The sequence below is a fragment of the Dromiciops gliroides genome, chromosome 3 (genome assembly GCF_019393635.1).
Source record: "Dromiciops gliroides isolate mDroGli1 chromosome 3, mDroGli1.pri, whole genome shotgun sequence".
NCBI classification, from domain to species: domain Eukaryota; kingdom Metazoa; phylum Chordata; class Mammalia; order Microbiotheria; family Microbiotheriidae; genus Dromiciops; species Dromiciops gliroides.
Window position 1 is genome coordinate 558,949,650 of NC_057863.1, and position 13,175 is coordinate 558,962,824.

General features: G+C 37.8%; 1 protein-coding gene across 10 annotated transcripts in view; it reads right to left on the reverse strand.

Moving 5' to 3' along the window:
• DLG2 (discs large MAGUK scaffold protein 2) overlaps nucleotides 1-13,175 on the reverse strand; it is a 2,692,860-nt gene that overhangs the window by 1,080,738 nt on the left and 1,598,947 nt on the right. The window contains exon 1 of one of the 10 annotated variants that reach the window (XM_043992746.1): nucleotides 750-1,087. The exons of 8 other annotated variants lie outside the window; for them this stretch is intronic. In XM_043992746.1, the coding sequence (XP_043848681.1) occupies nucleotides 750-1,061 (312 nt within the window). In that variant the 5' untranslated portion in view covers nucleotides 1,062-1,087. Of the gene's footprint in view, nucleotides 1-749; nucleotides 1,088-13,175 lie in introns of those variants that run through there. One more of the 10 variants, XM_043992734.1, reaches the window with a different exon arrangement.

Below are 13,175 nucleotides of genomic sequence, written 5' to 3' on the forward strand. Positions count from 1 at the left end.
AAAAATGAAGTGATAGTTTAGGACAAGCAGAAAAGATGCAAATTAGGAGTTTCTACAACATCTGTTCCAGAAGTGGATTAGTGTAAAGAGGTTATTTCACTGCTATGTGAATAATATAAATGTTCCTTGGTTTTATACTCAGTGAAGTAATGTTATAAGATTGTTTTCAATTGTGCCTTTAATTAGTATGATATTTCTTTTAATGTAAGCATATCTTTCTCTCCCAAATGGAAAAAAAATGTATAATATTACAACTGAAAATGAAATAAGAAATCAATTTTTTTGTCTTTAAAATGACTGTGTGTATGTATGTTTTGGGGTGGGGAAAAGAAGAAAGTGCTTGATTAAAACTAATTTTCTCTCGGTGATCAAAAAGGAAATGAAGATAGGCTCTTCTGAATAGCAAGGTAATATTTGAAAAGTCACTGTACTGGTAAATAAAAAAGACCAACATAAGGAGAAATTTTCAAGTGTCAGAGAAGTGCTGGGTGAAAAATGCCCCCCCCCCAAACCTTGCCCCATAGCATCCAAAGATTTCCAAAGACCACCCAGAGATGAGAGCTGGGAGAGATGTGGAACACTGACATGCTACTGCTCCCCACTCTCCCATTTTCCAAGAATGCACATCCTTTCCACAATGAGCAAAAAAGACTTAGCAAAGGAAAGTTTGCAGGCAATGCTAGGAGGACACAACTTTCCAGAGGCATGTGTCCCAAGGCACATTTAAAAGTCACAAGGAAGAGGCTCACCTGTGCTGGGGGGCTAAACCAGCCATGGGGGCAGGAGCAGCGATCCCCACATGGCCCTTTGCTCTTAGCCCCCATTTTCTGTGGGCTTTTCCGCACACTGTCCCACAGGGTGACAAGCTTGGTCCTGTTTGGGGGTTGGCCGCCGGGTCCTGAAGACGGCATGGTCTGAGCCCCATAGCCGAGCCCCTGTGGGTTCCTCTGCCAGCCACAGGCACAGTGAGCTTCCCTCATCAGTGAAGGCACAGTCCTGCCAGCATCCATCCCCTCCGACCCCCCGCAGCAGCTCTGCTGTTTAGTAAGGTAGGCGTTCATGTGGCACTGATGCCCACTAGTCTCCTTGGAGAGCTTTCGAGAAAAATGAGGCCCCTCTTCCCCCTGCCCCCGACCCCCCTTCTTCCAGGCAGCTGCAAAGTCCTTTGCTGTGGACCCTTCAGTACCTTTGACAGCTGCTACAGGCAGTGCATCGTGGGAGCAGGGAGCAGCAGCTCAGCACAGCATTATCTGCTGGCTGGTAGCTCTTTGTCAATAGATGACTCAACTCACAGAGCAACTTGACAGCATCCCTGCTCCAGGCAGAAGCAATCAATGCTCCACACAGCTGGGCTAAAAGACTATACCGTGGTGTGTGTGTGTGTGTGTGTGTGTGTGTGTGTGTGTGTGTGTGTGTGTGTGTGTTTGTACGTGCGTGTGCGTGCACGCAAAGCCTTCTTTGATGAAGCCCCGCAATAGAGAGTCGCGATGAAATTGGCCATTTCATTTCCTGCCTTTTCTAGCCCGGAACCACATGGAAAGCAGTGTGTAGGAGATCTGCATGTGAAACAGTGACCTTATTCTCCCCAGAGCTTCTTCTCCCCAGAAATAATGCACACAGACTGAAACAGTTTAGCCAAAAGCAGAGAATGCTATTAGGAGCATACCTGGAGAGGCATTTTTGACCCCCCAGAGAGAGATTTGTCCAGAAAGCCAATTGCCAACACAAAGCAGGACATAATATAGTAAGTTGAGTAAAAGTAGTTTCCACCTTAGCTTGAGAGATCACTGATGAGAGAGATAAACTATCATCTTTGGGTCCCTTGAAAAGTTATAATTGGGGAGTTTTGTTTTCTAAAAACAGTGATCACACAATCAGGAAGAGGATTTGTAATAAAAACAGAATTTTTTGAGTAGTAAATGCTGATTAATTCCTTCTGGTTCAGAATAGAGCAATTTTCAAAACAGTTGAAACTGACGAGTTGGCTGTTTTTTAAACAGAACTTTTCCTTACTCTGAATCATTTGGGAGATTTCCTTTCTCATTGCTTACCACAACAAATACATTCTGCTCAGAGGACAGCATTTTGAAGTGAGACACCCACCAAAGTCTGCCATCCACTTCTTGTGTTTTTTTTTTCCAAATGCAGAATTTCAACATTTTCTCACAAGAAAGTATATGAAATTGATCCAATTTAAAGCAAGTGATTTCCAGACAGGATAGAATTATTTCAAAAGATTTACCACAAAACTGAATGTGGAGGAACACATGGCATTTTCAGTAATGGTAGCATTTAAAAATATTTAAAGAAAATTTTCTCTTTCCATTTATTGTCAACCACAGTTTCACCAACACAAACCCTAAGAAACCATTTTAACTCACTTTTAAAGTTAGGCTCCCAACTATGTAAGACTAAATGAGAAGAAAAGTGTTGATTTCAGCAACAGAACTTTTTCTCTCTACACTCTTTTTGTTCAATTACACCTACAGTTTCAAGGTCTTCTCCTTTGTAGACTACTCCCAAATCTATATTTTTCTATGGTCATCTCTTGTGAGCCCCAGACCTACTTCTATTATTGTTTAGAGGAACAGTTGCAAAACTTTTTTGATCACTACCACTACAAATTTGGTTTATTTCCTGGCAGATATGGTGTGGTTTAGAGTGTGTGTTTGTGAGTGCGTGTGTGTGTGTGTGTGTGTGTGTGTGTGTGTGTGTGTGTGTGTGTACATATGTGTGTGTGTTGGGAGAAGGGGGATTGGAATATTTTGAATCACACCTGCACAGCTGCCACAGTTGGGCTTGGATCATAACTTCTAGGAGCCAATTTCTGGTTTAGAAGAGGGAATGTTCAGATCTGGCACAGCAGTGGGAGTGTTGAAGAGGAGTATTGGGCTGTAAGGAAAGGATAGATTCAGTTCTATTGGAACAATCTCAGTTATTGGTTATCATAGGGACAGTAGGTTGCAACCCATCTCCCTGCTCTCTGAGAGTTTGATTACATATCCCGTGGAGTAAAGTCAGATCCCCTTGTGGACATCTCATAGCCCCTCTGTCCAGGGTACCCTTCCTGTCCTCCACTTTGGAAGTCACTAGTTGAGAGCAAGTAGTCACAAGAATGTCCTACTAGCATCTCAAAATAAATTACCATGCCCATCAAGTCCAAGGCATACTTTTCTCTACAAATGGTCCTCATTCTGACTTTAGTAGTTCTGGATTTAGTAGTTTTGCAAGGGTACTACCTTTCATCAAGTCTTCCATGTTCATAGCTGCTCTTTTTGTGAGAGCAAAGAATTGGGAATTGAAGGAATTCCCATCAATTGGGGAACGAATAAAGAAGTTGTGGTATATGAATGTAATGGAATACTATTGTGCTGTAAGAAATGATAAGGAGATGGATTTCATAAAAAACAAAACACCTGGAAAGAGTTACATGAACTGATGCTGAGTGAAATGAGCAGAACCAAGAGAACATTGTACACCATATGAATAACATTTTGTGATGATCAACTGTGATAGACTCAACTCTTTTCAAAGACTTATGGTGGAAAATACTCTTCACATTCAGAAAAAGAACTATGGAGTCTGAATGTAGACTGAAGCAAACAATTTTCACTTTTGTTGTTGCTTTTTTATTATTGTTCATGTTGATTCTTGCATTTTTTCCTTTTTGTTCTGATTAATATGGAAATATGTTTAACATGATAGTAATGTATAACCTATATCAAATTGCTTGCTGGCTTCAGGAAGAGGGAGGCAAGGGAGGGTGGGAGAAAAACTTGGAACTCAAAAAATATCTTTACATGTAATTGAGAAAAATTAAATATAAAAAAACATAATATAAAATCTTCAATGTTCATATTTGTTGTTCTATTGGCTCTTTCCTTTGCTTCTTTTTTTTGGGGGGGGGCGGGAAATGAGGGTTAAGTTACTTCACCACAGTCACACAGTTAGTAAGTATCAAGTGTCTGAGTAAAGATGTGAACTCAGGTCCTCCTGAATCCAGGGCCAGTGCTTTATCCACTGAACCACCTAGATACCCCTCTACTTCTAACAGGATTTGGCTTAACTTTAGCCAGTCATTTGGCCTCCTTGAATCTCAGTTTCTCATCAGTCAAATGAAGAGATTAAATTAGATGGCCTTGCATGCCTCTTACAAGTATAAATTATATGCTACTAAATTCAAATGGATACAGAGGCCTGCCAATTATATATTTACAACCTTGCTTATATATGTTGCTTTCTCATGACTCCCACTATCACTAGCTTAGAAAAGGTACTAAATATCTAACTTATCTGAAATATTGCAGTTGTCTCCTACCATTACTTCCCACTTCTACTCTCTCCTATGATCAACCTGCCCTTCAATCTGCTTCTAGAATAACCTTTCTACTGAACATATCTAGGCATGTTACTCTGATATGCAAATGCATGTGTACATTATATACACCCATATACAAATATGTATATATGTGACTGTGTATACATGCATGTATATGTGCATACATGTACACATTCTTCCCCATAATGTATATATAGACACATACAAACATAAATGTATACATATATACATATGTGTAATGAATGACGTACATGTGTATTTTATTCATTCCATACATATGTATGTGTTTGTCTGCCTATCTCCCTATCAATCTATCTACTTATCTATAATCAAAATCTATCTATCCATCCATCAACTCCTTATTGCCCATTGATTAAATGTCAAATACTATGCCTGGCATTCAGACACTCTGGCTGAATACCTGTGGGATGAACACTAGTTCTGGAGTTCTGAGTTCTAAAATTTACTACAATTTATGACCAGAGTGACCTTGATAAAGTCACTTCATTTTTTTAAAGCTCAGTTTCCTCATATATAAGAAGAAGGGACAGGAACTAAATGAAATGACTTCTAAGATCTTCTCAGGTTGTGATCCTCTGATCTATTTTTCCCTCCCCACACTCTACTCCCATATACCTTAGTGAAATTTACCTTTAGGGTCTGAAGTAAAGGTGTTCCCAGTAGGAAAAATAACCAGTTTGAAGAGCCCTGAACTGAAGGAGAGAGATATTGGCTCCAATCTTCTTTATCTATAGGACTTCTCTCTTCCCCCACCCCAACCATTCAGCAATGAGAGCATTATCTTTCTTTGAAGAATGGAACCAAGCCCAGCATTTGAAGGCAGCAGTGTTGGGAGCAAGAGAACAACATGCATTAGCCAAGAAAGAGTAATAAAGAAAATTGCCCTTCTTTTCCTTTATCTGAGATCAAGAAAGAAATGCTAGAAGGAATGACTGGGTCAAATTAAGCCTTAGAGAGCCTCCAAGTCTTACAATGTCTCACTGTGATGCCTGGATGCCTCCCGCATCGATGCACTGTGACAGTACAATCTCTCCCAGAATGAGAATGTCATGAAATGATGTGTTGGGCTTTCTCCAATCCCATTTAGCCAGGGGGTATTTCTCTATTTCTTCAAAGGGAGATATCATTGCTCAAAGGGTCATTGGCATCTACTAGGAAGACATAGTCCTTCCTCCTGCAGGCCCTCTCACAAAAGTCAGACTCTATCCATATACTAGTCATTTGATAGAAATCAGTCAGAATCCTTTACTGTTATGTCTCACAGCAAAATTGAGAGAAGATTTTTCCATACACATATCTTGTACAACATCACAAGGCTTTCTACCTACAGTGCAACTATTGGGCTGCTTAGCAAAAGGTATTTTATTCTTTCTGCAAAGAAGTGCTCATTTCAAACAAAATGAAATGCTGGAGAACTTCTGTTTTAAACACCATAGTGTGTCAGCCGTATATGGTCTTTAATGAAAATAATATTTTACTTGTCTTTTGTTCTTCTCCTCCACAGATCTCAAAGTCTTTAGCAAACTTTAATTAAGCTTCATTACAATATCTTATTGAAATTGTTTTTGTACTTTCGTGGTTATAAAGGATTTTTTTAAAGGCACTTTTCCTCAGAGGTGACATTTAGCTTGGCAAGTCTGAGGTCATTATATTTAAAGGTAAATATGTCTAACCAGACTGCTGGACGAGGAGGCAGATCCACTAATTAAAGATAATCCAATTTTATCAACTGTAATTGGACCATTGTACAGACCAGGGGATGACATGAAATTCTGTCCAAATGAGAATTAGCAATGTACAAGTAAACATGCCTATTTATCCCAGTGATTTAACAATGACAGATGGGATACAGCACAGTAAATGCCCAGTATATATTGCAATGAACTTTCTTTGACCTGGCAGTGATCGCTTAAGGAAAAACTGACCAATTTTAAGAAGCAAGATTTAAAAATAATGTTCCTGCATCATCTGGGCTAGCAAAAAAAGTAAGAATAGATAACTAAGTAAATTGTGGTACAAGACTATGCTCTTCAGAATATCTTTCAGAGAAAATTTCCTTTGGGCAATGTGTGCATGTGGGAAACACAAATATTAATTATGAAAGAATAGCTCAGAGCATGAAGGAAGATGATTCAGGAGCAGAAGCCCCTCTGCATGTATGAGTGACATATTAAGTAACCACAAAATGCTGTGAGGTTCCAGAGACATAATTCCCCCTGTTTAAGGCTGCATAAAACCTGCTTTCTGAGATTGCTGGGACACCAGCATTATAAGGATAGAGAAATTTCTAGTTCACAATACTTGGGTTCCTGTAACCCCTGTGATCAACCCACTTTAAAAGAAAACACAATTCAGGCCCATTTGGCTTCCCAATCCCATACCTAAACATACTTAAAAGGAGAGCTAAAAAGGCTAAATAAATGACATAGAACTACAAAATGAAGCCATACCCACTCACCCTTCCTTGTGTGTGTGTGTGTGTGTGTGTGTGTGTGTGTGTAGGCCAATCTATAAAGGAGATGGGGATGTGATACTATATAATAGTTTGTGAATCATGATGTATTAATCTACTTGAGAGGAAATATGATATAGAGCATAGAGTGATGTCATTAGGAAGGGGCAGGTTCTTCCCGAGACACTTACTTGCTATGTGATCCTGGGCAATATGAGTCTCAGTTTTTCCTTTCTAAAATGAGAGTAAGAATAGTACTAAATTCAATGGATTTTTATTTCAAGCACCAAATAACATACAGTGTGTCAATTATTTTGGAAACCACTGCTGTTGTTCATTCATTTTCAGTCATGGCCAACTCTTTATGACCACGTTTAGAGTTATTTATTTTGGCAAAATTACTGGAATAGTTTTCAATTTCCTCCTCCAACTTATTTTACTGGTGAGGAAACTGAGCAAAACAGGGTTAAGTGACTTACCCAGAGTCGCACAGCTAGTAAGTGTCTGAGGCCAGATTTGAACTCAGGAAGAGCCATCTTTTTTTTTTGTTTTTGTTTTTTTTGTTTTATTTTGTTTTGCTGAGGCAATTGGGGTTAAGTGCCTTACCCAGGATCACACAGCTAATTAAGTGTTAAGTGCCTGAGGCCGGATTTGAACTCAGGTCCTCCTGACTCCAGGGCCCGTGCTCTATCCACTGTGCCACCTAGCTGCCCCCTAGAAGAGCCATCTTGACTCCAACCAGGCCTGGCACTCTATCTACTGCACCAAAACATACATGATTATAAAAATGAGTTACTATTATGATTTAGTCTTATTCCTTCCTTTTACAGAAGAAGAACCTGAAGTCTTGCCCAAGGAAACAGCGGTACTGTTCTGATATAGAATCATAGATTATAGTCAGAAGAATTAGTGGTGATTATACACATGTACAACATATTGAATTGTTTGCCTTCTTAAAGGGGGTGAGGAGAAAGGAAGGAAGATAAATTGGAACACAGAGTTTTAAAAATGGATGTTAAAATTGTTTTTAAACGTAATTTTACATGTAAATTCTAAACAAAGAAAAACAACTAAAAAAAAAGAATTAGAGGTCATTAAATTCAACCTGTTAATTTTATACACTAGGAAACTGAGGCCAGGCAAACTTAGAAGATTTACTCGAAGTCAAATTGATATCGAGGGCCAGAACTGGGACTCAAACTTAGATCATCTGGAACTCAGAACTAATTTTCTTTTCCATTGCTTCAAAATGCTAGAACTTAGTTAGGTGTTCTGACTTCTAGATTAGTGTTCTTTCCATAAGAGTATCTACCTTTGAAAAAAACTGTAGTTCAATTTTTTGGAAGTACTTCAAGTCATACTGTTGAAATTAATGGGGAAAAGCTAAAAAGAGGCTTAATAAAGAATGTTTCCTATGGTTTAAGCCCTGTTCTAAGTGCTGGAAATACAAAGGCAAAAAACAGAATATGCTCCCTGCTCATAATAAGCTTAAATTATAAAGAAAAAAAGTATTCATAATTTGTGCCTCAGTTATCAAAAGCATATTAAAGGTGGGAAAATAATACACAAATTTAGTATTTCGCTATCGTACTGGCTAATGTTCTTCATGATGGTATCGTGTATTCAACTGCTTCTGCCCCCATAGTTAAAACACAAATAGGCTCTGGCCTCCATGTTGAAAATACAATGATTGAACAATAAGTAGAATATGAAGTCATAATGACTTCCTGAATTTTGAACTGTGATGTTCTTCTTTAACATCCTTCCCAATCAAAAACATTGGTTTTTATTATTTATTTTGATCATTATGATACAGAGTATGTATCAATACTTTGATATATCAATGGACCTCTTGGTGTTGCTATTCCTACAATAATGACAATTGCAATGCAGTCACATCGACCCATCATGTAGGACCCTCCTTCATGTAATCCTATAAGTCTGACATTAGGAATCCACCCAAAGAACCTTCCGATTATGATTGTGATTCTCTCTCTCTCTCTCTCTCTCTCTCTCTCTCTCTCTCTCTCTCTCTCTCTCTCTATATATATATATATATATATACATACACATATATATATATATATACATACACACAGACACATACATAAATACATACACATATATAAATAAATAAAATCTTTGGGTAAGGACTGAGCCAGCTCACCATGAAAAGCACTGTCCAGAGTTAATGAAAAGAATCCTGGTCAGAGCATCTAGGATTTGTATTTTAATTCTTGTTCTCTTACTAATATGCTACATGAACTTGTGTCACTTCCTCACATCCTCTGAGCTTCAGTACCCTTATATTTGAAAGAAAGGAATGTTATTAGATGATCTCTAATGTCTAGTTGAGTTCAAAGCTTCTGTAACTTGATGTGAACAGAAATCATAGTTTGCAGCCAAATGCATCTTATCGTTGAGTGCATTTTGACCAAACTTGCCAACAGTCTAATAGTGCTGATCAAACAAAGCAACTTCTGCCAACCTTAGCAATATATTCATTCATGGAAGCTACATTTATTTGGACCCTGTGCCTTTTGTGGAGGGGTAATAAAGCATCTCCTATCTTGAGATAAAAAGAGAGGGCATGGTTCCTCTAAAGGAATGAAGGTATTCAGTGGTAGAACCAGGAAAGATGTGGTCACTCTGCCTTGATTTTGACATCAAATGTTGTCATTGGTCAAACTAGTGGATCGGATTAGAAAATGTCTGAAGTCACCACCAATTTTCAATCCATGGAAAGAATTGTGTTGAGATAGAAGCACATAGACAAAAGTCACAAAATAAAGGGTGTCTCAAAAGTTAGTCTACTGCAGTTGGATATTATTTTTAAAAAAGTAACTAAAGTGTCATACTCTCCAATTTAGTAATATTTATTGTAATGGATTCCAGGAGGTCAAAGAAGGAGAGTTATGTGTGTATATACATATCATGGATATGTTTATATATATATATATATATATATATATATATATGTATATATATAATACATACATATACATATGATAATAATTGCTATTTTCATGATAGCAAACATTTGGATAGAAAGTAGGTGCTTGTGGGAAGCTAGGTGGCACAGTGGATAAAGTGTCAACCCTGTATTCACGAGGACTTGAGTTCAAATCTGGCCTCAGACACTTGACTTACTAGCTGTATGATCCTGCGGAAGTCACTTAACCTTCATTGCCCTGCCAAAAAGAAAAAGAATAAGATAGTAGGTGCTTACTGAGTAAGTAGTACTAAATAAATTGTTTTATATGAATGGGAAGGAATATTATTATATTGTAAGAAATGACAAATATGAGGAACTCAAAGAAACATAAGAAGACTTGCATAAACTGATGAAAAGTAAATAGAATAAGAATAAATATGATTATGACAATAATGAACAAAAGTAATATTATAAGCAGGTGAAAACAGATTAATTGAAGTAATTAATCTTGGTGGTAAAGAAAAGGTGATAAAACATATTTTATTCCTCTTTATAGGAAGCAATTAACTAAGTGGTGCAGTAGATAGAGCCCAGATTTAGAGTTAGGAAGACTTTACTTGAAATCCTCCCCCAGATCCTTATTGTGTGAACCTGGGCAAGTCACTTAACTTATGTCTGCCTCAGTTTCCTTAACTGGAAAATGGGGATGATATTGTTAAAAATTTGTCAAATACTTAGCATAGTGCTTGGCCCATAGTAACTGCACAAATGCTTGTTTTTTTCCTTCCAAAGAGATTTGCCGCACTTCAGGAACAGAATGTTGCATATACTTTCAGATGCAATTGATTTAACAGTTGGTTTCAGTTTCTAGTTTTTTGTTATAGCGAAGGGAGGGATACTGGGAAATAACTGTGGTGTAAGAAGCAAAAGGCAATGATGAAATTTAAAAAGTGAGATTACCAAATATTTGTCACTTGAGAAGCAGTGTCATCTAAAATCATAATTTTATTAGACAGAAAAACCGTTTTGTAATTTTTTAACAATGCCCAAACGATTTGTTCTCTATGGTACAGAGTAGGCACTTAGACAATATTTATTTATTTATCTGTATTTTGATCTCAAAGGGGAAAATCAAAAACAAAAATCTAACCCGAAAGTGAATTTAAACAGCATCAGTTTTAAATGATGTCAAAAGAGCAAACAAATCAATCACATTCAACAGTAGCTGACTTTTGAGTCAGCCTGTATTCCAGATCTAGACTTGGCATATATGCTCGCGCTTGCTCGCTCTCTCTCGCTCTCTCTCTCTCTCTCTCTCTCTCTCTCTCTCTCTCTCTCTCTCTCTCTCTCTCTCTTCACACTATAGTCTTGACTCCTTGCTGACAGTTCTAATGAGTCCTCTCTAGTTGCCAGGGGCAGGGAACTTGAGTGTGGGGGCAGAGAGAATGGAATAATGCACGTGTCATTCCCTGTGCTATATTTTATAAGACAGAAACAAGTCAGAGGAATAAGGTCTGTGAAAATAATATTATGGCAAAGAGCCCCCCACCCCCCAAAAAGAAGAAAAAAAGAGAGAGTTGGGTTGGTGGAATAATGATATTTCTGGGAGAGAAACCTCACAAAGAAGATGATTAACATATAGTCAAGTCAAAATTCTAGTGGTAAAAAGACCCAGAACCAAATATTGCTAAACTTAGATTTCTCTCTTTTCTATTATACTCAGTGCAAGAAGGGAGCTCATAGCCAGTACTGGTCTACAGCCACATCCCTATGATTTAGGGGAAAAAAGATAAGCCACAGGAAAGTGTCACCTGAGACAAATAAGAAGAAAGCTCTCTCAGAGGCCGCCTTGTATAGTTGAAGAAGTATTCATCATGATGGTCAAAGATTTGAGTTTGAAACCTAACTCTGACACTTATTAGCTGTTTGATCCTGGGCAAATCACTTACTTGTCTTGATGTTTCTATTTTCTTATCTATATAACGAGGCATAATAGACTATAATGATGAAAAGACTTCATATGGTTAAAAGTATTAAAAAATGAGTTGATATCAAGTCACCAAATTAGCTTTTCTGATGTGAGATGGACTGAGGACTATGTTATAGTAGAGAAAAAAAAAACTATTAGCATTGGCTTTCATGTACATTACCTCACTGATACACATAATAACCCTTTGAGATTGACTTTCTTGAGTTTTCTTTACTAAAATTTATTAGCTTTTAAATTTTCCTGATGAGCAGGTGTTAGTTAATGGACATTGAGCTAGCACACTGAGTGGGATTGTATCATAATTTCTATTAATAAACAAATCAGAATCCTACCTGTTCCAGTGATTTATTTGTAAGGAAGTAGGGCAGTAAGGTGCCACAGTGGATAGAGTTCCAGGTTTAGGGTAAGGAAGATCCATCTTCCTGAGTTCAAATATAGCTACCAACATTTACAAGCTATATCACCCTGGGGAAGTTATTTAACCCTGTTGGCCTCAGTTTTCTCATCTGTAAAATGAGCTGGAGAAGGAAATAGCAAACCACTCCAATATCTTTGCCAAGAAAACCCCAAATTGACTCACAAAGAGATAGACATGACTAAAGCAACTGAAAAACAACATTTGTAAGGAAATAACCCAATTAGGTGGGAAAATTGTGGTCTAAAAAGTTAGATAAAACTCCAGTCCTTTCTCTGGCCATAATGAGTTAGCCTATTTGCTTTGTTTCCTTATCATCACAATTTTTGGGGGTGGGGCCATGGGGGTTAAGTGACTTCCCCAGGGTCACACAGCTAGTACATGTCAAATGTCTGAAGTCAGATTAGAACTCAGGTCCTTCTGAATCCAGGGTTGGTATTTTATCCACTGTGCCACCTAGCTGTCCCCTATAATCACAATTTATAAGGCAGAACTAGTCTATTATGAGTTTGAAGTTTCTATGGCCTTGCTAAGAAGTAAAGAGAAATCATCTAAAAATAAAAGGGATGGACACCTAGACTTTGAAGCTTCCTTCCAATTCTAAATCTTTGATCCAGTGCTTCAATCATTTATAGCCATAAAGGACCTTAGAGATCTTTTAATCTACAGAATATATCAACTAATAAGCACCTACTATGGGCCAGGCCTTATGTTAGGAACTGGGGCTAAAAATAAAACAAATGTCATACTCCTTAATCAAAAGAATTTATATCTTAGCTTTCTTATGTTATGGATGAAGAACTCAAGACCCCTTATCCTCAAAGTCATACTGATAAGTAGAGGAGATTGGTTTTGAACCTAGTTCCTAATCACTTTTGAGCTTCATGAGGGCATTTGCTGTCTTTTGTATATTTGGTATCCCCAGTAGTACCTGGAACATAATAGGGGCTTAAGTATTGTGTGTGTGTGTGTATATGGGGCAATGAGGGTTGTGTGACTTGCCCAGGATCACACAACTAGTCA